The following is a 27941-nucleotide window of genomic DNA, read 5'->3' as shown; positions in this document are numbered from 1 at the left end:
ACCTGGCTGAAGTCGGACGCTCAACCGACTGCGCCACCCAGGCGCCCCACCAAGGAGTGTCTTTATTCAGCATGAGCATAAACATCATAGCCTCTCCTTGGGAGTAAACCTAATTCCCCAGGTCCCCAGATATACCCAAGTCCTTTAGGGCTGGCATGGAGGCAGCTCGTTTGCTGTAGTGTCTAAGGATGAGAGAATGACCACCCATGCAGAAGGTTGGCCTGCTTTGGCTTTCCCATGTAGGTAAGAGCCCAGGGGGATTCATTTCTCCTGGTGGGGAGAGACTGCCTGCAAAGCACCACCGAGACAGGTCTGAGTGCAGACAGCAGAGTGAATTGAGCCTTGTTTCCTGCTGCCCGCAGTGGAACAGTCGGGCTGTCAGAGCTCCTCAAGCCAGACATCCTTGCTGAGCTTTTTGGCTGTGGCCACTCAGGGAATGGGCCCTGAAGTATGACGGACCAGGTGGGCTCCCCCTGGCAGCTACAGACGCAGCCTTTTGATGTCCTCGCTGCGGAAGTCCATGCGCAGAGCCAGCACCTGGCGTACTTCAGCAGGGGTGAGGCGCCATGTCAGTGGGCCAGAGTTGGCACCCCAGTAATCTAGGATCTCAGTGACCTGTGGGGAAGAACACAGAAAGTCAGCAATGAGAGGCTATCCTGAGAGAAGGCCTTGGGCTCCACCAGAGACAGAGCAGGGGTGCCTAGGAAGAAGGTGCTCTGCAGGGCTGGACTGATGGTGGAGGCTTGGTGTGAAGAGGTAGAGAGGGATCCAGATTTTGTTTCTGCCTCTTCCCAGTCACCTATCCCTTGCTAGGCCCGGAGAGCTGCACATACCCGCTCCAGATTGAGGATTGTGGCCATCTGGGAGAGCCGGGCAAACTTGTCTCGGATGGTCCAGGTGGTCACTGTGGTAAGGTAGGCAATGAGTGACCTCAGCTCCTTATCAAACTGCAGACCGCCCAACTGCAAGGGAACGCAAGCTCACTCAGTGTTCAAGGCCTGGCCCTCCAGCCACATGGAACCTGCCCCTAGTTTTCCTCAGTGATGGGCTGCAAGGCAGCTGGACCTCATGTGATGCCTCAGTCAGCTCCAAGGCCTCAGAAGCCAGGGAAGGTTCGGGTCTGGATATGCAGGGCTTGTGGACGGCAGACAGAGGGAATGCAAGTCCTAGGGTGGCAGGACTTGTCTTCCTCAGAAGAAAAACAACAGAGCTGGGGACCTGTGCTTGCTGGACCTTACCCGGTTAAAGGTGGATTTCAGCACCACTCTCTCCAACTCGACGGCAACAAGGCTGGTCATGAGGCCGGTCAGGCTGTCATAGATGACTGGGGACAGGCTTGCCTGCACACAGAGGCTAGACATTAGTGGGAGTCCTACCTAAGCCGCTCTGCCTATATAGGACTCTTCAGTAGGGGGAGGGGGGCACAGTTACAGGAGGCCATCGGGGAGTGTGTCTACAGGCCGGGGCTTGGAAGAGTGTTCAGAGTTCCCAGTAGGAGTGTGATGAGAAGACAAAGCCTGTCGATTTGGGCAGAGGTGGGTAATTCCATAACCTGGTCCCTAGAGCCTCTGCTCACCTTGAACTCTGCCATTTGTTGCTCCAGGTTAAGGATGAACTGTTGTACCCAAGGATCATTTGCCTCATAGTCATTGAATTCTTCCTGTTGTCAAGAAACAAGCTGGGTCACTGGGGGCCTCTCCAAAAAGTACCATGCACCCCACCCTGCTTTCACCCCTTTAGGAAAACAGAGGAAGAGGTCTTGTAGCTTCTGACTCATTCAGCTAAAAAGCAGCATGGACGCCCAAGCCAGCATATACTGTTGCTACTGCTTTATCATACTTCTGACCAGCAAATGGCTCTGGGCTGCAGCAGTGGTCCACACAACATGGTAAAGCTCCTGGCATTTTGTTTCCTTTTGCATCTTGTGTTCTACAGGAATGACATCATTAGGCTAGAAAATAAAGCTCCGAAGTCTATCGTAGGTGGGACAGAAAGCCTCAATAAAAGAGGACATATCAGGTCATGGCAAACTCCCTTTAGGTGTCTTTCAGAGCCCTTCTAAGGGCTTACTGGGAATAACCTGCTTACTGGGAAGAACCTAGTCTTTGAGGGTGAGGGAAGTGGGCCAGAGAAGCATGTAAGGTCTGGTCTGTTGAGACAGCTCTGCTGCCCTCCAGCTGGGGGTTGGGAGAATGAGGGGTAATCCTGGGCCTGATGGCTGACCTCCTCGATGTTGTGGGAGACAGATAAGAAGGTGTTGATCCAAGGCTGCACCTGTGGCTTGATGGCTGTGCTGTTTAACTCCGTCAGCCCTTCCTGCGGGACAAGGCAGAGATGCGTCAGTCACAAAAGGCACATGTACCTACCCCTTCCCTTCTGCTCCATCCATCCCTTGACCACCAGGGCACTCTTCCAGTTCGCGGGCTTTCCTGCGGGCCTGTCCAAAGTCTAAAAGAGATAATGCTAATAAAAGAGGTCAGAAACAACATGTTCATTTCCAGATCTGTGCCAATTCAGGTCCGGGTCATGGGACTGGTTTGGCAAACTCAACAGAAGAGACTTCTGAGTGCCTGGTACTAGGCAGCACCTTTGGTTAAGGCCAAGCAGTGGGTCCAAGTAACCAAGTGGTTCCATTTCCTCTGAGCACCTTTCTGGGCTCTTGGCACTGTGGGGGCCAAGTGGAGACTCAAGAGGACCAGAATGCTGGCTTGTCAGCATGACAACGGCTGAAAAATCTTCAGTCTTCAAGGGACTCACATGAGTTCAGTTTCTTGCATGCTACTCTCTCATTCCTCCTTGTTTCTTTATATATATGGAGCCCATAATAAACCAGTAACAATATGCTCAAAGCAACACTCAGGCACAGGATTCAGTCAGCAACTGATCCTGGGGCTTACCTGCAAGAGGTCTCGGAATTTGTTGGACACGGCAGCCAAGTCAGAAAGGCAGCTGTCAAATTTGGCCTGGGCCTGCTCCCCTCCAATGCCCTGGCTGAACAGCTTGGTGCAGTCACTCTAGGAGAGAACACCTAGCTATCAGGCTTCCCAGCATGGATGGGCCATGTGGGTGCCTGGAGGGTGAAGAGGATGCCCCATGTACAACCAGCCATTTCTCCACCTTCAGCTTTCTCTAAGAGCAGCTATGGTTGATCCTAGGCAACAGTCCTCGAGAGGTTGCAGAAGACAAGCGGCTAGCCACTTGACTCCCATTTCCTCCTTGGTAATATGAGAGTATTGGTAACAGGGGGTGTGAATAAGAAACACAAAAACCAGAAGGTTTTTCATACCTTTAGAGTCAGACATTCCTAGCTTCAAATCCTGGCTTAGCTATATATTGACTGAGTGACCTTGGTCAAGTGATTTAAAGCTTCTGAGCTTCAATTTCCCTGTTTAAAAAGTGGGAACACAAATCCTTGTCCCCATGGTAGTTGGAAGAGTTGAATGCACAAAGTGCTTAGCTCAGTTCCTGTCAAGTAGTAGACACTAAGGAGATGCTAGCTTTTATTATAGGTTCTGTTTTTTAAATAACTTGGTCTGGCTGCCCAAGGGAGATCATCATGATCACAGCTAAGATTTAAATGCTTACTGTATGCCAGGCCCTGTTTAAAGCATTTAACTTTTATTAATTAAAGTACCTATCTTATGAAGTAGGTACTATTACTATCCCTTTGTATAGATGAGGAAACCGAGACACAGAGAAGTTAATAATTTATCTAACACCACACAACAATTAAGTCATGGAGCTAGGATTCAAGCTGGGATTCTGGCTCCAGAGTTCCTGTTCCCAATCCCCACACGATAGCCTAGGAGTAGAGAATGCACAGGGGGAGCTGCTTGAAACTCACCACGTTTTGGTTTGCCAGGAACTGCCTGAATTTCTTGTAGTCTCCTCAGAAGTTTGTGCTGTTTTGGCCACAGCAGGAGGAGCAGTGTGGAAGAGTTGCAAAGGGACTGATACAGCAGGCAGAAGCCCTCAGTTACACAGCAGCTACAGTATACACTATCTTTACCTAGCCTTTTAAACTCATCTGTAAAATGGACATCACACCACCTGACCTATCTCAGAGGGCTGCTAGTGGGATTCAGAAAGAATACCTGCAAATGCAAATCTAAGTTGGGTAGAATTTATGGCAATTGTTTTTTCAGCTCTTTGCTTTCCTTTTTTTACTTGGCTAATTCTACCGGCTCAGTTCTCAATTTCTAACATTTCCCAAAATATTCCTTCAAAATCCAATATTCGAACGTAAAGAATAAAGTCTGGAATACAATCTAAGGTGACATGACTTAACAATAACAGCCACTCTGCTGAACACATACCATGTGACAGATCCTGTGCTTTTGGTACTTTGTAAGTAGCACTCTTACTTTATTCCATTTTAAGGCCTTTCTGGTGTAAGTTCCTCATCTGGTCCGGTTTTCAGTACTACTGTAAACTCCCACCTGACTGCTCTCCCTGCACCTCCTTTAGGAAGCCCGCCAGTTACAAGGCCTTCTCCCCCTGTGCTGGGTCCTGGCCTCTGCAGGCTGCTCAGCCCTAGAGCTGCCACTTATCATCAGCCTGTGCCTCTGCAGCACTGTATCTTCCTTGAAATAAGGGTCTGCTGAGGCAGCAGGACCCCGGCTTCCCTCCTCTCCCAGAGGCAGAGTTTGAGACTGGGGCAGAGTTGGGCTCTTCGTTTTCTAACACTTAACAAAGTGATTGCTCCATGCTGCTATTTATAACTGTTAATACAATTATGAACTACCACCGCATGTGTCTCACATAGCTCATGTTTTATATTACTACATTCACTTTTTACAACTCTGTGAGGCAGAGATCATTCTTCCTGTTTATACATGAAGATGCTGAGGCTCAGGGAGGTAGAGAACTTGCCTCATGCCACACAGCTGGTCAGTGGTCCAGCAGAGACATGAACTTAGGGGGATCTGACTTCTAAGCCCAATCAATTTCCAACACACTATGCAGCCTTCCTTTAAAAAAATGGTAACTGGGGCGCCTGGGTGGCTCAGTCGGTTGAGCGTCCGACTTCAGCTCAGGTCACGATCTCGCGGTCCATGAGTTCGAGCCCCGCGTCGGGCTCTGGGCTGATGGCTCGGAGCCTGGAGCCTGCTTCCGATTCTGTGTCTCCCTCTCTCTCTGCCCCTCCCCCGTTCATGCTCTGTCTCTCTCTGTCTCAAAAATAAATAAAACGTTAAAAAAAAAAAATTAAAAAAAATGGTAACTGCAACAGCTTTGTACAGGGTTTGGCAAACCCTATTTCATCTTAATTTCCTAACATTTTTTTGAGGACTTTATCATTTTTTTAAGTGCTTTCAACCTTTTTTTAGTTAGGCCCCCCAGTAAACCCTAATTAGGGCAGGAAGAAGATCTGTTTTGTAGATGAGAGTCCCCAAGCTCAGGGAGCTAAGGGACTTATCTGAGGTCACAGGCCAAGTATGTGCCACAAGTGCTAATTTAAATCCTCATCTTCCAGCTTGTGGGTCAGAGGTCCTCCCATGTTGATCCCCTCGAGTGCTCTAAAGGAAGGCTGGCTCAATGCCAGCGAATGCACAGGCCCTACCAGAACAAGCGCGTAGGAACCCCTCTCACAGGGAGGCCTGGAGAAGCTGCAGCTACTGAAAACTGATAGGCTATTTTCTTCATACCTCCAGAGTCTTCTTCAATGTGGAGATGTTCTCACTGCAGACTTCCACGTTGTTCAGGGTCACCTGGGAGGTAAGGACAGAGAATGTGACCCACTGCTCACTGGTGTTTGTACCCACTCCAGTGCCAGACTGGCTGACAGCTGTAATCTTGAGGCCCAGAGGAGGGCTAAGGAACACCCACAGCAATGGCATCAGGTATGGTGCTCAGGTCTTGGATTGGGCAGGATAGTGAACCGGGCTCGCCCTTTCTCCTGTGCCTGACATTAAGGCAGGAGAGTCACCTGATCTTAGGGGTAGTGACCCAAGGTTTCAGATCTTTTTGCTCCATGTTTTGGCACACAGATCTGGGAGAAGTCCTGTGACTTAAATCCCAGGTCAGTGAGGCAAAGACTGACATTCATTTAAGAAATGCCTCCTGGGGCGCCTGGGTGGCTCAGTCAGTTAAGTGTCTGACTTTGGCTCAGGTCATGACCTCATGGTTTCTGAGTTCGAGCCCCGCGTCAGGCTCTGTGCTGACAAGCTCGGAGCCTGGAGCCTGCTTCAGATTCTGCGTCTCCTTCTCTCTCTGCCTCTCCCCGGCTCACATCTGTCTCTGTCTCTCTCAAAGATAAGTAAAGATTAAAAAAAATTAAAAAAAAAAATGCTTCCTGAAATCCACCCTCTCATAGGGTCCACAATTCCAGAAGGGAAGTCAGGTAAGAAATATCAGATAAAGATAAACACCATGCAGAAAAATAAAGCAGGGTGAGTGGACAGAAAGTGAAAGGCCACAGAGCTAAAGCCAGGAATAGAGTCAGGTCTCCCTCCTCTCAGCCAAGAGCTCCTTCTTTCATAACTCTATTGCCTTATAAGCTTGATACAGAAATACCAATCATAAAAAGCAGCATGTGACAAAAGTGATGATGAAGGCACCAATTGCTATGGTCATTTAGAGGAAAGAAACATTTTGCTCTAAGGCATTCAAGGAAAGCTCCATGGCTGAATTGTAACTGAGATGAACTTTATTCAGATCAAAAAGTCTGGAGTAATTCTGACAGATGAGGGTGAGTACATTTCTCCACTCCTATCAGTCTTTCTATAGGGCACTGTCCTGTTTGCTATTTTCTTAATGGTATTTAGGATTATCCAGTATCATTTTGTTTGTTTCTTGTTTGCCTTTCCCACTAGAATGAGGGCTCCATGAAGGCAGGGATCTATTCTGTTCTCTTTAGAACTGTATCTTCAGTTTTAACACTGCCCAAAAGAACTTTCTTGATGATGGAAATATTCTAAATCTGAACTGTCCAGTGTAGTAGCCCCTAGTCATCTATGGCTACTGAGCATTTGAAATGTGGTTAGTGCAACTCAGGAACTGGATTTTTGGTTTAAACTTAAATTTAAATAGCCAACTCTGCCTACTGGCTACCCTATTGGGCAATGTAGCTCCAGAACCTAGAACAGTGCCTGATATATAAAAGTTTCTCAAATAAATATCTGTTGACTGAATGAGTAAATAAATGTGTTCTGAAGAAGGGAGAACATACACAGTTGCAGAGTGGCAGAAAACCCCAAAAAGTATTTGGGAATAAGCAGAGTCAGTACACGGATATGTGCAGAAAAACAGCAAGAGTTTGTAAAGCTGCAGAGGCGAGTGCAGTCAGACTGGGACTTGGGTGCTATGCTCTCCTGTGGACAACGGGTTGGCACTGAGGGTTATGTAAAACAGGTGAATGCCATACGAGCACAGCTGTGGCTTCAGAATACTAAGTATTACTTCTAGAGGCTGTGCAGAGCAGGAATCAGAAAGTATGAGAGGATCATACTGTCTCTGAACTGGTGTGCTGGTGGCATGACCATGAAGGCAGGGATGAGGTAGGGAGGAGCCTATTTTCAAAAAGATGAGTCAGGAACTTCAGGATTTGAGAGTAAAAGAAGAATTCGAGAACCCCAGGGATTGAGACTAGGATGGCCCTCCTGTGTTCCCTAGAGTGCTTCCCTCATCAGTGTTCTGCAGCTAATCGTGAAAGATCATGCTGCCCTGACAGTGCTGCTAAGGCCGCTTCCATCGGGGAGGGATAAGACTTAAAGCCTTTCATTAGCATGCCACAACACAAGGCTGCTAACATCACAAGCTTCCAGAGAAATAAGTGTACTGTGATGACAGCTCAAGGATGAGGGCCACAACTTAAATGTTTCCCAAAGCATTTAGGGGCATAAGAAAAATCTATCATAAAGGGAAAATGGATTTGGGTTCAAGAGGTATCGATTTCAAAGCTTCCTTGTACTGACAGTCCTTGTAAGCATGGATTCACTGGGCTTATCCCCAGCTCATGGCGAATGATCTGTCAACACCGTTGGGGAATTCATCTTGACAGCCAAATGAATCAAGGTGACATAAGAAATGAGTGCTGCAGTGGGAGCGATGACATTTTAAGTACTTGGCGTCAGGAAAACTAGAAATCTGTCACTAACCATTTAGCATCACCTTTCATGTTGGCCTTATCTTTTGGGCCCTCAAACAATGAAGCTGTGCATGGCAGCCGAGAATGTGCAAAAGCACAGCAGCCAGTGTAATGGGGACTTGCGGGGCCAAGTGGAGGAAAATATCCTGCGCTAGAGGGGTAGGATAAGTGAGGCTCAGAGGCTGTCAACAAACCACCAAGCAAAGATGCAAAGCTAGGAGTCGTTTCTGAGTAGAGAAATGAAAGAATAAAAGTAAGTTCTGTAGAAAATGAAATAACAGAACGCAAACAAAATGAAAAATTTAAGTCAGTTCATGATCAAATGAAGCTGGTTGCCAAACATTTTGGCAAAGGTCTCCAAAGGTGTATTTCAGAGGTAATAATTTCTTGGAGCTGATCCTCTTTTTTGGCAACAACCAGGACATTCCAGATCAACAGAACCCATGCTCAGGGAAAATATTTTCAGTGACAGGAAGTGAGTGAGGCTGCCTAAACAGCAGTCTGAGGACCAGTTCCTATGGGTTTCCTTGCACAGGTAGGTAGATATTGGTATGTTTAGGCTTCTGTCTCTGAGAACAACAGCTGTTAACACTTTTGGGGTCACAGACCTTTTAAGAATCTGATAAAAGCCAAGGACCCTGTTTCTAGGAAAAAAAAAAGTATACATTTAGCATCCAACCCCAAGGTGTTCAGAGACCCCATCTGTGGACTACTGATGGAGAGCTCTGCTATTGGATGTCTCCTTCAGGCTCTGTACCCCAGGAGCCAAGATGGCTCTGGCCAATGTGGGGGTGGAGCGGAATGCCAAGACAGCACATGCCAGAAAGGGCTGAGCCAGAATACAGCTGTATTCTTTTTGGCTCATCACAAACTGGCTGTTAACCTTGTATAAATCCCTTCATCCTTTCATGTTTCTTTCTTCCCAGCTATCACACACCTGGTAAAACTCACTGCTTCATTTTGTGTCATTCCGGGTAGCTAAGGGCTTTAAAAAAGGTCATCTTTCTGAGGATGTTGAAAGCCTAAGAAGTTTGCTAGGAAAAGAGCCCTGGTAGGTCTAAATGATCAGTCCCCACCCATGTTGTGGGACTGGCCTTACAGAAGTGGTCTGGAAGCTTGGCACAGATATTACAGTTGGCTCTGTAGCAGGTGCAAACCAAGCATGATACTGAGTGGAGCCCCTGAACAGCTTCGTAGTCCTCTTGGGAATGAGCACTTGGGAGAGCTGAGTTGCAAGGTGCCCAGCCTTCTAGGCAAGGAACAGTTCATGTCCTGCGTTGGGCTGCTCAGAAATAGGTCCCGACTTAAGAAATGGTTTCAGAACCTTCTAAGAGGAGCTTTCCTTAAAGAGGAATTTTCCTTCTATACAGACACTGGAGGAAAAGTTTCCCGTTGAAGGCCAATTATACTGTGGCTTAGAGGTCATAGTTTAAACTCTTGAAATAAACCAACCAGCTCCTGACCTAAAGGGCTACCTACCAGGAAGGACAGCTTGGCCTCGTCAGTGCTCTCAATGCCTTTTGTGTCAAATTTGCCTTGCTGGAGGCTGCTGTGCATGATGTTCACAGCACTCGTCACCCCGCGCTGGATGTCCTGTAAGGTGGTGGCCGGGAAGCCCATCCGCAGCTTGTTACACAAAACATCCCTGTGGGTGCAGAATGGCATATAGAGACTGACAGCATTCAATCTGGCTTCCAGGACCACAGGACCAGAGGACCCATGACCCTAACCCAGCAGCATGGCCTGCTCTTTTGGGGGATTAACCAATCCTTGAGACGATAATGGGAAAACTTGAGCATCCAGGGTATGAGAGAGACCCAACAACCCATTAATGGCACTGATGTGACAAGAACATACAGAGAAGACTGGCCAATTCTTTATTCCCTGCGAGGCTCCCAGTTATTAGCATTGAGCTCCAACAGACTCAAGAGGAGGCAGTACAGCTTAGTGAAAGGCAGTACCATACAAGTAGTTAGAGAACAGGTTTGGGGAGTCAGTTCTGGACTCTATTCTATATTCCATCATTTATGAGCTGCATGATCTGAGTCCCAGTTTTCTCATGTAAAAGAGGGCTAATGGTTGTTATCAAGACTGAATAAGAGCAAGAAATTCGAATAGTGCCTGGCCTGTAGCAATGGTAACTATGATTACTTTATTACAACTATTGCCTTCAACTGAGATGCCTATTCTCTTTCCTAGGTCTGAGGGCCAGTAACCCCTCCAATCCAGTCCAGGGAGCACAGACTTGGCCTGTAAGGTATCTGGCTGCTATACAGCTGTCTGAAATCACGGATATTGTGCTATGGATAGAAGCTCATAGCCTATATAGCACTGAACTGGAATCACATGGAAAAAAGGGAAGCTACATAGGCTTAGAAATCAGTCACAACTAGGAGCTTTTTGCTTCCTAGAAAGTAGAAAGGGAGTCAACTGTACCTGAAGTCAGACTCCAGCTCTGTGGTGGCAAGGTTGATCATGGCACAGAGACAGTCGATGCTGGAGCTAGACAGAGCCCGCCCAATGCACTTCTTAACAATGTAGAAGACATCATCCACCATGCTGGATGTCAACTGGCCCTTCTCATAGGTGTCCAGAGCCACAGCCTAACCAAAAGGCAAAGCAGCCAGTAAGAGCTCCAGTTCTGCACACCACTGTTCTAGATAGTTCTGGAACATGCTCTGGCTTTGCTCCCTTTTCTATAGCTTGTCCTTGTTTCTCCCAACATGGCTTACTCTAGTTATATCTTGGTGTCAATTTTCCTTGTCAAAATAGCTTATTTCCCTACTGATGACTATGTTAGGAAATTAAGTACTTAGGGACTTTGCCCTGGGGACATGTTAACTGGGATGTAAGACATCAGGAGAGGCCCTTCTTTCCCGAGTTTCCTCACCCACATACCTCAAAGAAGGCAGGGCACAAGTAGGCTCCCTGAGGAGCTAAGCTGTTGTTTTGTGAGCCCTGGAAAACACATCCAGCTGGGTCTTTGGAGAGCATGACAACCCCAAAGATGACCTCTTAACCATACAAAGTGGTACTGCTCAGTCAGCACCCAAGGATATTCTCAAAGCAGGACTAGGAAATGCGACATGCCTTGGCCATTTCTTTCAGCCTGGCTTCTTGGACACGAAGCCCCATTTCCAAGGGATGTGTCCTCTGTCCTACCTTATTGACAGTCTCCCTCATGAAGTACTCCTCCATGGTAATATATAAACCAATTAGCTCTTGCATGGTACAGCTCAATAGGCAGTTATTGAGGAGTTTGTCCAGACACTTCTGGTGCTCTAGGGGACAGCCAAGAAAGAAATACTCACTTTTCTTCCCTAAGTCAAAAATACCAACTGTTTTCATTTTCCCGCATTCCTTTCTAGTCTTTGTTCCCAATCTGTACATAATTTACATAGTTATAATCATGGTACAGATACAATTTTGTATTCTGCTTTAAACCATTTTATCATATACTCCTGAAACTAATGTAACATTGTGTTGTCAACTACACTCAAATACAAAAAATGAAAAAAAGATAATATCATAAATATTTTCACAGTTTCTATATAGCTTATTTTTCTTTTAGCTTATTTTTAATGGCCGTATGATATTTTATCAGGTAGATAGTCCACATTTTAATTTTTTATTTTTTATTTTTTTTTATTTTTATTTATTTATTTATTTATTTTTTTAATTTATTTTTGGGACAGAGAGAGACAGAGCATGAACGGGGGAGGGGCAGAGAGAGAGGGAGACACAGAATCGGAAGCAGGCTCCAGGCTCCGAGCCATCAGCCCAGAGCCTGACGCGGGGCTCGAACTCACGGACCGAGAGATCGTGACCTGGCTGAAGTCGTACACTTAACCGACTGCGCCACCCAGGCGCCCCATACATTTTAATTTTTTAAATGTTTATTTATTTGGGGGAGAGAGAGAGTGAACACAAGGTGAGGAGGGGGGCAGAGAGAGAGATAGGGAGAGGATCCCAAGCAGGCTCTGTGCTGTCAGAGCAGAACCTGATGTGGGGCTTCATCTCACGAACATGAGATCATGACCTGAACCAAAATCAAGAGTCAGATGCTTAACTGAGCCACCCAGGCACTCCAGTCCACATTTTTTTTTTAATGTTTATGCATTTATTTTTGAGAGAGAAAGAGAGCGAGTGAGTGAAAGCAAGGGGAGGAAGGGCAGAGAGAGAGTGGGAAACAGAATCCCAATCAGGCTCTGAGCTGTGAGCACAGAGCCCAATAAGGGGCTCTAACTCATGAACCATGAGATCATGACTGGAGCCGAAATCAAGAGTTGGCCGCTGCTCAACCAACTGAGTCACCCAGGCTCCCTGCCCCAGTCCATTTTTTAAACTCTATTTTTAGGGGTGCCTGGGTGGCTCAGTTGGTTGAGCGGCCAATTCTTGATTTTAGCTCTAGTCATGATGTCATGGTTCTTGAGTTTTGAGCCCTGAGTAGGATTCCTGGCTGATGGCTTGGATGGAGCCTGCCTAGGATTCTGTCTCCTGCTCTCTCTGCCCCTCCCCCACCCATGCTTGCACTCTCTCTCAAAATAAATTAAAAAAAAAATGAACTCTATTTTTAGACACACAGGTTATTTCTAAATGTTTTGTCATTATTAGAGAACATAGTAATTGGAGATTATAGTGAATTTTTTTTTAAGATTTTATTTTTTAAGTAATCTCTATACCCATTGTTGGGCTCAAACTCACAACCCCAAGTTCAAGAGTTGCATGCTCTTCTGACTGAGCCAGCCAGGCGCCCCATGTCACTGATCTAAATTAAACACCAATCCCTAACTCAGAGCTGGTGAGGCAACGTGGTGTAGAGAAAAGATTAGAAGAAAATAATTTAACCATTCTGGGTATTAGCTTTCCTCACCTGTAAAATGAGTAAAAGGCTTCAAAGATCCTGTCCATTCCTTAACATTTAGTTAAGTCTAGCTTTCCTAGTTTGCCCACAGACCTCAGATGCTAAGAAGCCCTAGTTACTTCCTTGTTAAGAGATCTGTGGCTTAACTATCAGAAAACAGTGCCAATTCTGTCCCAGCCCTCCCAGAAAATATGGGAAACACGTCTTACCTTGCTTTACTTCTTCTGAGGCCATGGAGTCCCCTACCTCAAAATCAGAGCTGATCCTCTTCCTGAGGAAACGTAAATACAGCTCACTGCGGGCATTCATTAGGGTGACCTCAGTCAGGATAGGGTCCAGTTCCCTGAGATACATGGAGCAGAAGGAATAAGCAGGAAGACACTGGATTCCCTTAGATTTAAGAGATACAGGGCAAAGAGTCCCAAACTCCCTCTTCCACTGGGCCCAGAAGGGTTAGCTCTGCCAGATGGTCATCCTGGTCTGCTGGCCCAATTATAATCAGAGACAGCTGTCAACCACATATTCCACTTACCCGTTTCACCTGAACCATTCACCTACAAAAATGCTGTCAGGGCTAAATAAGAGACTGGGAGGTATATTTTTGTCAGTGGTTTGAATAAAAATGATCTTTGCCTCACATGAAAGGAACCACAACTTCCCATCCTCTTATTTAGCTGTGGTGGGATTTCAGGCTAAACCATTAAGCTGTGTCCCACACCCATTCACCTACCCAGATGAAGAGCCAAAACAATCTTTTTTTTCCTTTTAATGTTTGTTTATTTTTGAGAAAGAGAGAGTATGAGTGGGGGAGGGGCAGAGAGAGGGAGACACAGAATCTGAAGCAGGCTCCAGGCTCTGAGCTGTCAGCACAGAGCCTGATGCAGGGCTTGAACTCACGAACTGTGAAATTATGACCTGAACCGAAGTCAGACTCTTAACCGACTGAGCCACCCAGGTGCCCCGAGCCAAAATAATCTTGAATAAAATAACAAAATTGAGGGGTACCTGAGTGGCTCAGTGGGTTAAGTGTCCAACTCTTGATTTTAGCTCAGGTCATGATCTCATGGGTTTATGAGTTGAGCCTGTATTGCAAGGTGCCTGCTTGGCTCTCTCATTCTGTTCATCCCTGTTCTCGCTTGCTCTCTCTCAAAATAAACAAATAAACTTAAAAAAATTATTTTTTTAAAGTTTCTTTTTTTTTAATGTTTATTTTTGAGAGAGAGAGAGAGAGAGAGAGAGAGAGAGATCAAGCATGGGTCGGGGAGGGGCAGAGAGACAGAGGATCTGAAGTGGGCTCCATGCTGACTGCAGAGAGCCCAACGCAGGGCTTGAAGTCACAAACCGTGAGATCATGACCGGAGTCGAAGTTGGATGCATAACCAACCGAGCCACCCAGGTGCCCCTATTATTATTATTTTTTTGAAATAGGCTCTATGCCCCACGTGGAGCCCAACATGGGGCTTGAACTCACAACCCTGCGACTGAGACTTGAACTGAGATCAAGAGTCAGATGTTTAACCAAATGAGCCACCCAGGCACCCCTGATGAGTGATTTTTTAAAAATGTTTATTTATTTTTGACAGAGAGAGAGAGAGAGAAGAGAGAGAGAGAGCATGAGCAGGGGAGGGGCAGAGAGGGAGACACAGAATCTGAAGCAGGCTCCAGGCTCCGAGCTGTCAACACAGAGCCTGATGCAGGGCTTGAACCCACGCACTGTGAGATCATGACCTGAGCCAAAGTCAGAGGCTTAACCGACTGAGCCACCCAGACGCCCCTGATTTTTTTACGTTTGTTTATTTATTTTGAGAGAGACAGCATGAGCAGGGGAGGGACAGAGAGAGAGAGAGAGAGAGAGGGAGAGAGAGAGAGAGAGAGAGAAAATCCCAAGTAGGCTGTCAGCACAGAGCCTGACATGGGGCTCAATCTCATGAATGAGGAGTTCACAACCTGGGCCAAAATCAAGAGTTGGATGCTTAACTGACAGCCACCCAAGCACTCTGAGTGACTTTTTTTAATGTTTATTTTTTCAGAGAGAGAGAGAGAGAGAGAGAGCACGTGTGCAAGCATGTGCCTGGGGGAGGGGCAGAGAGAAAAGAGGACAGAGGATCTGAAGTGGGCTCTGTGCTGATAGCAGAGAGCCCAATGCAGGGTTCAAATCCATGAACTATGTATGAGATCATGACTTGAGCTGAAGCCAAACACTTAACAGACTGAGCCAACCAGGTGCCCCTAAAAAAATTATTAAAAAAAAATAATAACAAAGTTGAAGGACTCACACTTCCCAATTTCAAAGTTTACTACAAGCCTACAGCAATGAAGACAGTGTGGTAGTGGCATAAAGATAGGCCTACAGTTTAGATGAGAGTCCAGAAATCTTCACATTTATGATCAATTGATCTCCAACAAGAGTGCTCAGACAATTTAGTAAGAATAGTCTTTTCAACAAATTGTGCTGGGATGACTGATATCCACATTAAAAAGAATGAAGTTGAACCCCTCCTTCACATCATATACATATGTTAACTCATTTTCCATACTAAACTCCAAGAGATCTTTTCAAAACATATATCTGGTCATACTGTAATCACATGATTTCCATAGCGCTTAGGATACAGGACTCTGAATGGCCTGACTCTAAGAACAACCTCTCTGGATTCATCTCATACCAGACTCTCCCCAACTCTTTGCATTTCAACTACACTGCTCTTCTTTCCCTGCTCTACCTGGAACACTCTTCACCTCTTATTTCTATTTACCCTTTTTCAAGTTTATTTATTTATTCTGAGAGAGAGCGTGACAAGGGCAGGGAGAGAGGGAGAGAGAGAATCCCAGCAGGCTCTACAGCGACAGTGCACAGCCTGATGCGGGGCTCAAACCTGAGAGTCTGCAAGACCATGAACTGAGCTGAGACCAAGAGTCAGATGCTTAATTGACTGAGCCACCCAGGTGCCCCTTATTTCTATTTACTCTTAAGGTCTCAGATCTAAGGTCATTTCCTCAGAGATTTTTCCTTGAATTTCATCAGCTTAGGTTACATCCCTTTATTATATGCTTTCCTGCACCATACACTTAGTAGATCATATTGATTAACAACATGAACTCTAGAGTCTGCTTGGATTCTGTTCCTGACTGCCATCTTCTCACTGTAGGACTGTCAGCAAGTCACTTAACCTCTTCAGGCTTCGGTCTCCTCATCTATAAAAAATGTTTATGGATTAAATCTGTGATCCTCAAATGAAGGGATTTTACCCCCCACCCTCCACCCCTGAGACATCTGGCAGTGTCTAGTGACATCACGCTATCAGTATCTCGTGGGTGGAGGCCAAGGACACTACTAAACATCTTACAGTGAAGAACACAGTCCTCTATAACAAGGTATTATCCAGCCAAAATGCCAATAGTACAGAGGCTGAGAAACCCTGGAATAAATGACTGAATATTTGTTAAGTGCTTAGAACAATGTATACCATATAGTGAATACCATATACGTGTTAGCTATTATTATCTGTCTACTTTAGACTACAGACACCACAAATAAAGAATTATGTTGGGTTTGCTTACTTTGCTTGCTGCCACCTTCATACTACCAAACATGAGTGCGTGGCACCTAATGTGTACTCAGTAAAAATTTACTGATTGAATACATTTTTATAATGTTTGGATTTTCTTTTAATGATTATATATTACTTTTATTTATTTATTTTTTTAAATGTCTATTTATTTTGAGCGGAAGAGAGAGCGAGGAGAGGGGGGCAGAGGAAGAGAAAGAGAATCAGGCTCAGCACAGAGCCTGATGCGGGGTTCAATCTCATAAACCATGAGATCATGACTTCAGCTGAAATCAAGAGTCAGAAGCTTAACCAACTGAGCCACCCAGGTGCCCCAAGCATTTATTTCTTTTATTAGAAAATAGTAAAAGCTTGAATCATAGATAAAATATTTTTAAAACATAAACCACATTGTAACAGAGCAGTCTCTGAATGATACATGATTACCAGTTCAAACTTCTATGGGCTGAAGAAAAGAGGATTATTACCTTGGTTCTATTTTTTCTGTTGTAGAATTTCTCATCAAGTTGTTCTGGACATGTCGGAACTGCAATATACCAAAGAAATGAGAATGCTCTTCACCACCCTCCTTACACCTACCTCTTGCTGGTCACTCTAAACTTCTGGCATAGAAGAATGTTTAAGTTTAGTTTGCTTAACAAGCAAGCCAAAAGTAGGCTATAAGAATGATGAGCCAAAGATTTACTTTTGATTTAGATGCTAATGCCCCCCCCCTCCATTACTGCACTTAAAAGTGGTGTTAATAGTATTACAACCAACTACTGTCTAGTAGCGTTCTAGAAATAAAATTGTATGGGCTACTCCTATTTCTAATCCTACTCTTACATCCTCTGCTCAAAGGAAAGGACAAATAAGTTTCAAAGGAAAAAAAAAAAAAGCAAGTATTACTGTTAGTACCTAAGGAACTAAGGAGAAATCTGAGACAAATTACTTGACACTTACTATGACGTTAAGAAGTAAAATTCTCCTTGTATCACCTGCACATTCTGTGTTAAGAGAGCTGGTCTAATGTTTCTGTTTTGTGTTTCTTTCACGAAGCCCTTTCTACTTCTTTCGCAATCTTGTACTAGGTTATCATCTTGATATCACCTCAAATCCAAAGTAAGCTGGTGACTGGCAAAATGCATGCCAGTTTGCATTCCGTATTTATTTTTCTACCTTCATCTTTTTTCATCCCTTCCCCTCCCCACTCCCATTTAATGTATTCAGTATTGCTGGCTAACATTGTTTCCAAACCCACCTGTGGCTTTCCCTTCTCACCTGCTGGTGGTAGTCCCTCTGCTTGATGAACTTGTCTACCACCTTCTCTACTTGTCTGTCACATTCCACCTGCAAGTATTTTATCAGGGTGTAAAGTCTCCCTGGCCCATAATATGTCTCCACTATTGGTTGGTGGGTCTCTACAATGCGGGCAATACCTAGAATGGAGAAAATGAGAGGACTGGATTCCAAATGTTCTTCCCACAAAACTAACTCCTTTCTTCTATCCAGGACTTATCTGGGGTCTAACTCAACCCTTTTAGACCTGTTTCACCACCCAAAATGAATACAGATGGTTCTTGCCAGTGCCAGGAGTTGCTAAGCAAATTTGTCTGTTAAATATGTACAACGCTTGGTAAACTAGAAGGCATTTAAGTTATATTGAGAGTTTCAGTAGAAGCATCTTTGGAAATCAGCATTACTCTCTTCCTAGTAATTCACTTAAGTACTAAATTTACTCTTAGAGTTTGGGTCTTGAGGAATAGGGAGGATCAAAACACTTGAGAGACTCTAATTTTTGCTAATCAGATACTGAATAGGAAGTTACTTCTCTGATAAATAAATACACAGCAAGCTACAGGATTCAACCGAAGGTTAGCAGGGAGAGAAGAAACACTAGGATGTGGGCATTACATAGGAAGGGCTTCAGTCTCCCTCAAGTGGAGAACGAGACTTACCTTCAAACAGAAGAGTAAGTGTGTCTGCAAAGATGACTGCAGCCCTCCGGTCACGCATGTCTGTCCCCAGCACCAACAGTAGATTCTCTTCAGCTTTACTGGCCACCTGAAAAAAGTGGAAAATCCACAGGAGTTCTCGGATCAAAGGTTGGCCTCAGTTTTCCAAAAAGATCTCCCATTGACTTTCTTTTTCCCATGTTTGCTTTGATGCTTGAAAGCCTACGCAGCACACAGGAACCTCCCAGTGGGCTCGGGGTTGTCTGGGCCTCAGGCAAGACAAAGAACTTGAACACAGTGGTAACTCTTCTTCAACTCAGAGTTGTAAATAATGCTTTCCTTTTCTTTGAAGATATGTACTGCCATTAGCCAAAGGCAGAGAGTCCCCAGTTTCACTAATCTTCTCCAAGTATAACAAAGTTATTAATGGTGCTTTATTGAGCAGGACAAATAATCTGGGTACCACAGAAGGGATTTTTAAAGGATTAAAAATAAAAGCCATTTCTAGGCCCCAGATGGCAAAGTACTGATTAAAAAAAAGTGCCATAAAAACGGTTATGCATTTTCTTTTTAGACAGCTCCATCTTTCCCTTATTTTAATTAATTTTTTAGAATGTGTAAAACACACACACTTAAACATTCAAAAGGAATAAAGGAGTGTTCAGTGAAAAGCCGTTCTTCCTCTTACCTACTCCTCTTGGTCTCCTAAAATCTCTTCTCCAGAAATAACTGTTGTTAACCCTTTGAAAAATATCCTATGCTTATACAAACCTGTATTTTTATTGCCACTTCTGTTATATTTTGGAAAATGTTTATTTATTTTGAGGGAGAGCCTACACACAAGTGGGGGAGGGGCAGAGAGAGAGAGAATACCAAGCAGGCTCCACATCGTCGCTGCAGAGCCTGATGCGGGGCTCAATCTCACCAACCCTGAGATCATAACCCAAGCTGAAATCAAGAGCTGGATACTTAACCGACTGAGCCACCAAGGTGCCCTACCACGTCTATCATTTTAAGCAGAAACAAAAGTATTTAGTCTAACTTAACTATACAGCAGAGCATGAAGTATGTCAGCATGTATGCATCTGTCTCATTTTTTTTTGTTTTTTAATTTCTAGTCGGTTTTAGTAAATGGTAGCACCCCATCACATGCCTCACCAGCTCAGGGTGAGAATTTTCTAATAAAGCTTTTCTAACATTAAAACTGCTTCCTTTCGTATCATCCTAAGTTCTACCCTTGAATTGAGGGGAGAGACTGGATGGGCCCTAAGTTTCTGCAGGAAATCTAAAGTGGTACGTTCCCTCTTTGTAAGGAGATGGGACAGGAAGAGCAAGTTCTAGGCCCCAAAGAAAGGACTAACAAGCAATAAATATGTTGTTCCATCCTCATGAGGCCTGCCTGGCCTGAAAAAGGAACTACATCCTAAACCCTTAAGTGTTTCATTACTTCTTGCAGCAGAGTCCTAAGCTCCTCTTAGAGCACCTACCCTCCCTCTACCACCAGCGGTAGTGAGCCAGTGCACGGCGGGCCTCAGCCATCTTGTGCATGTCATGCTTCTTCTTGATCACAGGGCCCTGGTTGTGAAAAGCCTCCAACAGCTCATGGGACAACTTCTCTGGCATCAGTACCTGCTGGTGCTTCTTCTCCTGGCACTAAGTAATCATCCACGGTCTCATTTTTCTTAATGCAGAACAGTGTTCCATTATAGAGAACTCTGGGAGATGTGGCAGAAGGCACTCTGACATATAGTTACAAACAATAACCCTCTGCATACATGCCTGCTGAGATTTGCTTCTTTCCATCTAAGGTCAAGGGTAAGAAGCTGAGACTTTAACTGAAATCTGTTTCTTTTTCAGGATTTAATGATAAGTGACATCACTTACTTCATCTCAATGTGGCTTATTTTGAGCCTCAAGCCTGGTTATGAAGTCTTAAAACAACTAACCAACAACTCTGAATGCTCTTAAAAGAAGCCAGTTCTTGGCTGACAGCTTAAAAAGTGTGATTCAACTTGTCAGAGAATGTGCATTTCAGTTTTCCTACATTTTCACCTAGTTGTTGGAAATGAATGTGCATCAATAGCAGTTTCAGCCATGACTAGTATGCAGCAGGCTGGCAACACATAAGTGTTGAATGAATGTATACATCCAGTCCTGCTACACTACAGGCAAGAGAAGAAAAGGGCAAAGTGAGAAAGAATCCACAGAAACTGGATTGATATAGTGTCCAAATCTGCAGTCAGAGAACCATACCACTAACCTACCAAGCAATCGGGGGCCATACCTGCTTGCAAAGGTATTCTGAGAACTTGCTTAATCCCTCCTCATGCAGACCCAGCAGTGGGAAGATCTTGAAGAAGCGCTCCACCTGAGGCAAATCCCCTTCCTTGGTAGCAATGGCAAACTTCTCTGTTACAATGGCTTTGAGACGCTGCTCAGCTTCCTGTAGCAATTTCAGGTTGGCGTCAATCATGCTGCCTGTGCAATGGGGGGGAAATTGAGAATTAATATAAAGAATGGTACTATGTCAGGTCTATGCCACTTTGTGCACCACTATTCATTAGAAATACACAGAGAAGTTACAATCAAGTAAAAGAAATAAGATCTATGCACAAATAACTATAACAAAACACGTGTATGGTAACTGTAATAAGAAAAGTGTGCAAAAGTTACGTTTCTGATTGAATTAGAAAAGTCTTGCCAGAAATGATATCCCATCTTTTAAAGATGAGCAGGGGTTTGATATCTGAGTAAGAGGAACATAAGAGGAACATACATTCCAGACAAAGGGAATGAGAGAAGCAAAGTAACAGAAACAAAAAGATGAAGAGAAAAAAGTATATACATGTACAGTATTGCAAGTAATATACACTCTGGCATATAGAGAACTCCATATATGTGCACAATGAATGGATTCACGAGTGAATAGTACAAAACCAGGTGAGAAGGCCTAGAATACCAGGCTAAGAATTTAATTTTATGAGTAGACAATAGGGTCAAGTGGAAAGAACCCACTGATCAGAGAACAGATCTGGACTCAGTTTCCTTTTCCGTAAAATGGGAATAACAACACATACCCTAGGATGGACTACAATCTATATAGGGTCGAATACCAGACAAGGAAATTGCCTAACTGAGGTCCTTTTCATGGTTTAGTTTGCCTTATTCAGATTATAGATGCTTATGACTACAGTAGAAATCAACAGTTTGGGATACTTACCTTCTTTGCCCTGTCGGCTGAGCTCAATGACTGATTTGTCCAGGCACAAGTAGCGATGAATATGGGCAGCAGCCTGCTCATAATCTTCATTCCTCAAAGCAGTCTGAACTCCATCCATGCAGAACTTCAGGTCCAAGATATCATCAGCTCTCTGAATGGCTTGATAGAGACGGTTCTGCAAAAAGACTTGGTGCTTAGAAACAATGTCCTATTCTTTCAAAGACATCTCTTCAGAAGGTATGGAGATTCAGGGACAGAATCTGGTTAACCAGAAGCCCTGAACCACTACCACTCACAAAACTCTTATTGACAGATGATCAATAATACTGACAGATATCATACAATTTTATTTATGTGACCAGATCAATCATTTTAATGGAAGCAGGAACAGGGATAAACCATATTTACATTTGGCTTATGTTAAATTAATAATGGAACCAGAGTGTATTTGGTATTTTGGCAACAGGGCATTGTAAACCATGTAATAAAATAAACGAAATATATGTATTTTTCTTTTAGAATTAAGCAAGAATTTGTTCTTAATGTTTGTTATTTTTGAGAGAGAGAGAGAGCGAGCGAGAGAGGGTGGGGCAGAGAAAAGGGAGACACAGAATCCAAAGCAGGCTCTGACCTGTCAGCACAAAGCACGATGAGGAGCTCGAACCCACGAACCATGAGATCATGTCCTGAGCTGAATTCGCACGCTTAACCAACTGAGCCATTCAGGCACCCAAGCAAGAATACTTTAAAGAAACTTTAATATGTGACTTGGTCGCTGTGTGACTATAGTGTTTCATGGTAAGTTATTTTAGCAGTATCTAGACAGAGTGGGAGGAGTTATCCTATTTCATAGGGGCAAACTGAGGCTGGGAATGACGTATTCAAGAGCCCAGATCATATGCTATTCACTACTGTAGTCATTAATGATCTGCGGCACTTGAAATGTGGCTAGACACACTTCACATATGGCTAGTCCAAATTAAGATGTGTAAGACACACACTGGATTTCAAAGACTTAGTACAGAAATAAAGAAGGCAAAATACCTCACAAATAGCATTTTATAGTAATCATGTTATTTTGGACATAATGGGTTAAATAAAGCATATTATTATAATTATTTTTACCTATTTCTGTTCTTTTTTTTTTTTTTTTTTTTTTTTATTTTTTTTTTTTTCAACTTTTTTTTTTTTTGGGACAGAGAGAGACAGAGCATGAACGGGGGAGGGGCAGAGAGAGAGGGAGACACAGAATCGGAAACAGGCTCCAGGCTCCGAGCCATCAGCCCAGAGCCCGACTCGGGGCTCGAACTCACGGACCGCGAGATAGTGACCTGGCTGAAGTCGGACGCTTAACCGACTGCGCCACCCAGGCGCCCCTACCTATTTCTGTTCTTTTAAAAAAATGTCTACTAGTGGGGCGACTGGTTGGTTCAGTTGGCAGAGCATGCAACTTTTGATCTCAGGGTTGTGAGTTCAAGCCCCATGTTGGGCACAGAACCTACTTAAAAATAAAAAAATAATAATAATAAAGTAGAGATGGTTACTATAAAATCTAAAATTACATATGTAGTTCATATTCTTTTCCAAGCTGGATATTTTTATTTCATTTTCTTGCCTGACTGCTATGGGTAGAAACTCCAGTACAGTATTGGAGAAAATCAAGAGCTAACATCCGTGTTTTATTCTTGATTTTAAGGAGAAAGCACCCAGTCTTTTACCAGTATGATGTTAGCTGTGGGTTTTTCATAGATGGCCTTTATCAGGTTGAGGAAATTCCCTTTTATTCCAAGTTTTATGAATTTATGCTTTTTCCGAGTTTATCAGATGATCATGTAGTTTTGTCCTTTATTCTATTGATATGGTAGATTATATTAACTGATTTTCAGATGTTAAAGCAACCCTGCATTCTCACTCAGTCATAGTATAATCCTTTCAATATGTTGTTATATTTGGTTTGCTGGTTTGTGGTGTTTTGAGGATTCTGAAATCTTTACTCATAAAAGGTATGGGTCTGAAGTGTTCTCTTCCTGTGCTATCTTCAGCACAATATCAGTATCTTGCATTAGATTTCTACTGAATGGTGCTGCTCTAATTTTTAATGTCGTGGCTTTTCTACTGCCCTCTACTAATTCGAACATCAGAAGTTCAGTGGGATTACCTTAGCCAGGTCAAGCTGACGGACTTTGCTGGACACATTCTCAGCTAGATTGCAGGTAAAGGTGATCATTCCAGCTAGCTGCTTTGCATCTCCTTCAATCAACTGCAGGTTGGGACTGGAGACATATGTCAGCACACACATATCCATAGGGGGAGAAGGAATGAGTAAGAGATGGAAAATTTTTTGTAGATGGAGATCATGTCTTCTACTCTCTTTGTACCTCCCCACAACTTTTAGCTCAGTTCGCTCTACTCACAGCTTTTTCTTTTTCTTTCTTTTTTTTAAAGTGTATCTATTTAGCAGCGTCTGGGTGGCGCAGTTAAGTATCCAACTTCAGCTTCGATCATGATCTCATGGTTCATGAGTTTGAGCCCCGCACTGAGCTCTCTGCTGTCAGCGCAGACCCTGCTTCAGATCCTCTTCGCCTCCCCCCCATTTGCATACTTTCTCTCTCTCTAAATAAATAAATAAACTTAAAAAAAAGTTTACCTATTTATTATTTTGAGAGACAGAGAGAGCATGAGCACCCTCATGCGCATAAGTGGAGGAGGGGCAGGCAGAGAGGGAGAGAGAAGGCATCCCAAGCAGGCTTTGTACTGTCAGCACCGAGCCCAACCTGGGGTCCAAACCCATGAACTGAGAGATCATGACCTCCGCCAAAGTCAGACGTTTAACTGACTGAGACACTCAGGTACCCCTACTCACAGCTTTTTCTAAAAAGTATTTTACTGAAAACTCAGGCCAATATTAAATAAAAAATTACTCTTTATAAGTACTAAAGACACCCCTAAATAGGTACTGCTAAAGAACTAGAGAACAGATGCTTCCAATTGCTGAGTATAAAATACACTAACCAACAATCACAGAGGGTGAAGAGGTCAAAGAGCAATTTTTATGGCTAACAAATACACACAGTTTGTAAGAACAATGGTTCTCAAACTTGAAACATACATCAGAATCATATGGTATGCTTGTTAAAAGCGTGTCAGATTCCTGGGCTTCACACCCAGAGTTTCTGGTTCAAGAGGTTTTGAGTAGAACCTTGTAATTTGCATTTCCAATAAGTTTCCAAATGAGTTTTGGTACTTGTTGGTCCAAGGATACTTTGACCAGTGGATTATACCCTTAAGTGTTCATTTTACCTTGAAGTAATCCTCCTCTACACTTCAAAATCAACTGGCATTTTATTAACAGAAAGTTAGGAAAAACAGGAACTTATCCAGTGGACCTTGCTGGAATTACAATGGCTCTTGTTGAGATGGAAACTCACCCCATCCTGTGTAGAGTGACCATTTTACTTTCAATGGTGTTTTGCTGTTCCAAAAGAGCATCCAGTTCTCTCTCTACCACTTTCTGAAAAACAGACAAGCATTTTGTCATCAGAATGGTCAGAAGGAACTTTAAAAAATTATCTAACCCAACCACTTAGCTGAAGGGTGAATCCCATTCCAAATGTCTTTCCTTTCACTAAGTTCCCCTAAGGCTTTAATGAACAATATTTCATTTTTGCAGTGATCACATTGCATAATGGTTGCTACCTTCTGTATATTTTCATTCCATTTAGCAGATGAATACCACAAAGGAAGGGAACTTTTATTCAGTATCATTATCTTAGTGCCTAATGCAGGAAAGCATTTAAAATATAATGGCTAAACAAATGAAATTTCTTAAGTGGCAGTTACAAAGAGTCTCTTCTCAGTGTACAGTGATACAATCAGTACCCGGAAAGAATAAGTATAGAATTGTCTCAGCCAAGTTATTTACTGCATCACTGCAACTAATGTAACCTTCTTATGCTTGAGTTTCTTGATCTGTAAAATGTAAAAGTATCCTACAGGACTGTTGTGTGAGCCAAACAAGATAACAAACATAAACTGCTTAACGCAGTATGGTGGCATATTGTTCAATAATAGTCATTATTATCAGCTATGCATTTCTATTAAAATAATTCAGTAGGATCCAGAGGGAAACTTCCCTGGACAGTCATCAGACACAAATACAGAACTAATATTGTTCTGTCTGGAAGATGGACTTAAATTTCCCTTAAAAATGGACTAACTCAATGAATGCAAGCTTAGGAATGTTAACAGTACTGAATTTTATGGAGTGCCTGGGTGGCTCTCAGTTGAGAGTCCGACTCTTGGTTTTGGCTCAGGTCATGATCCCAGGGCTCTGGGATGGAGCCCTGCACGAAGCCCCGTGTTGGGCTAGGCGCCGAGTGTGGAGCCTGGTTTATTCTTTCTCTCTCTTCCTGTGCCCCTCTCCCCAACTCATGCACTCTAAAATTAAATAAATAATAAATTCTTAACACTGAATTTTATAAAGCACATCTTGCTGAAAAATGTTATCATAAACTGCTCGAGTTGGTGCAAGTTAATGTTTGAAACTATTCAAAGATATCAATAATCCCCCCTTGCTCTTGCTGAAACTGTTTGTACTCACAACCTTAATTAAAAATTTAGTTTAGGGGGTGCCTGGATGGCTTAGTTGGTTAAGTCTCTGACTTCAGCTCATGTCATGATCCCGGGGTTCATGGGTTCAGAGCCCTCCATCAGGCTCTGTGCTGACAGCCTGGCACCTGCTTCACATTTTATATCCCTCTCTCTCTCTGCCCCTCCCTTGCTCACACTCTTTCTCTTGCTCTCTCTAAAAGAAACACTAAAAGTTTGGTTTGGTGGCGGGGTGGTGCCTGGGTGGCTCAGTCGGTTAAGCGTCTGACTTCAGCTCAGGTCATGATCTCACGGCTTGTGGGTTCGAGCCCCGCATGGGGCTCTGTGTTGACAGCGCAGAGCCTGGAGCCTGCTTCAGATTCTGTCTCCCTCTCTCTCTGCCCCTCCCTGGCTCGTGCTATCTCTCTCAAAAATAAATAAACGTTTAAAAAAAAATTAAAGTTTGGTTTAGAGAACAGCTACTAAACGTTTATTAATTAATTAATTTAGAGATAAAGTGCAAGGGGGTGGGGAGAGAATCTCAAGCAGGCTCCACCCTCATCCCCATGACCCTGGGATGATGACCTGAGCCAAAATCTAGAGTTGATGTTCAGCTGACTCAGCCACCCAGGCGCCCGCTACTAAAACTTTAGATCAGAGCTTGGATCTCTTTCTTCTGACTGGCAAGGAACCCAAATGATATTCACAAATATACTGACAGCATCAGGTTGCCACGGAAAATGAAGGAGGCTGTAAGGAATCTTCAAGAGAATACAGTCCATCCTCCTTATTGGCCAGAAAGCAGGGGCCCGAGGGATGAAAGTCACTTGTCCAAGATTAGACAGTTGTACCTGTCTTTAAACCTCAAGCTTCCACAAAGCTGTACACTTACCGAACTACAGTTACACCCCCAAATCTTTTCCCACAAAAATAAGTCTTAAAACGCTTCAAGTTTATTTGCAATAACTTCCTCCTTAAATATTTGAGATAACACGGTGGAAACGTTTCCTAATTTTTAAATTGCTAAGTCAACGCAAGGGAGCCTTTAGTCTTATTTTGAGAAGCGAGTTGACCTACGCTGTCATTCTAACTACTCCGGCAGAAAAACCTACATTAAGGGCCAGGCAAATAAGTGGGGTGGGGACCAGGAGCGGAGCAGACCGCCAGGGTAACAGGGAAAACAAGCTTAGGGGGATCAGTCCAAGTGAATAGAGACGTCAGGTCCCGCCAAATACACTCAATTACACTCCTGCTTCTTCAATAAATGCTGTTTTGTTTCCCTCGGCAAAGGCACAGAGAGAACTTCCCACAGCCCGATTTCCCGAGACTGACAAGTCCTAAGCCCATTGCCTCTGGCTAGCCCCCCACCTCCTCGCCGCAGAGCCGTTCGTATACAGCCTCCAGCTCCTGCAGCTCGGTCAGGGAGCGAATGAGCTCGGTGGAGATTTCCGAGCAGCGGCCTCCTCCCATCCCCTCAGGCGGAGAAATCCCTGACAGCTTCTGAGGGGAATCGAGGTCCGCCATCTTGTTCTCCATTTCGCGCTTCCGGCTCCGCGAGGCCCCCTCCTCGTTTGCGCGCCAGGTCTTTTGGGCTGCCCACGAAATGCCCGATAGATTTATGGTTTGTTTTGTTTTTTTAAGTCCACCTTAAAAGGTCTATTTTTTTATAGTCTCATGGGAA

The 27941-nt window shown here is 44.0% G+C and overlaps 1 protein-coding gene across 1 annotated transcript; it reads right to left on the bottom strand.

The window, feature by feature from the left end:
* Nucleotides 1-47: 47 nt before the first annotated feature.
* On the bottom strand, nt 48-27825 carry COG4 (component of oligomeric golgi complex 4). The gene is made up of 19 exons (XM_049622650.1): nt 27629-27825; nt 25102-25184; nt 23832-23946; nt 21674-21848; nt 20738-20931; nt 18457-18562; nt 17780-17937; nt 16987-17045; nt 13160-13293; nt 11249-11367; nt 10523-10689; nt 9566-9731; nt 5646-5708; nt 2898-3014; nt 2224-2316; nt 1577-1660; nt 1239-1340; nt 834-962; nt 48-615 (listed from the first exon to the last, which is right to left on the bottom strand). Exons 1-19 carry the CDS (start codon nt 27794-27796, stop codon nt 481-483), a joined length of 2367 nt encoding a protein of 788 aa, XP_049478607.1. The 5' UTR covers nt 27797-27825; the 3' UTR covers nt 48-480.
* Nucleotides 27826-27941: the final 116 nt, after the last annotated feature.

The sequence above is a fragment of the Panthera uncia genome (assembly GCF_023721935.1).
Source record: "Panthera uncia isolate 11264 chromosome E2 unlocalized genomic scaffold, Puncia_PCG_1.0 HiC_scaffold_20, whole genome shotgun sequence".
In the NCBI taxonomy this organism is placed as follows: domain Eukaryota; kingdom Metazoa; phylum Chordata; class Mammalia; order Carnivora; family Felidae; genus Panthera; species Panthera uncia.
This window is presented reverse-complemented; position numbering and strand designations above follow the sequence as displayed.

What these genes read in the sequence shown, in the direction of transcription:
- COG4 (XM_049622650.1), bottom strand. Translation starts at nt 27,796, where the DNA reads ATGGAGAACAAGATGGCGGACCTCGATTCCCCTCAGAAGCTGTCAGGG. An exon ending in CAGAATACCTTTGCAAGCAG is followed by an intron (nt 18,563 to 20,737) that starts GTATGGCCCCCG and finishes CACTTTTTTCAG; the next exon opens with GTGGCCAGTAAAGCTGAAGA. An exon ending in AATTCCGAGACCTCTTGCAG is followed by an intron (nt 2,317 to 2,897) that starts GTAAGCCCCAGG and finishes CTTGTCCCGCAG; the next exon opens with GAAGGGCTGACGGAGTTAAA.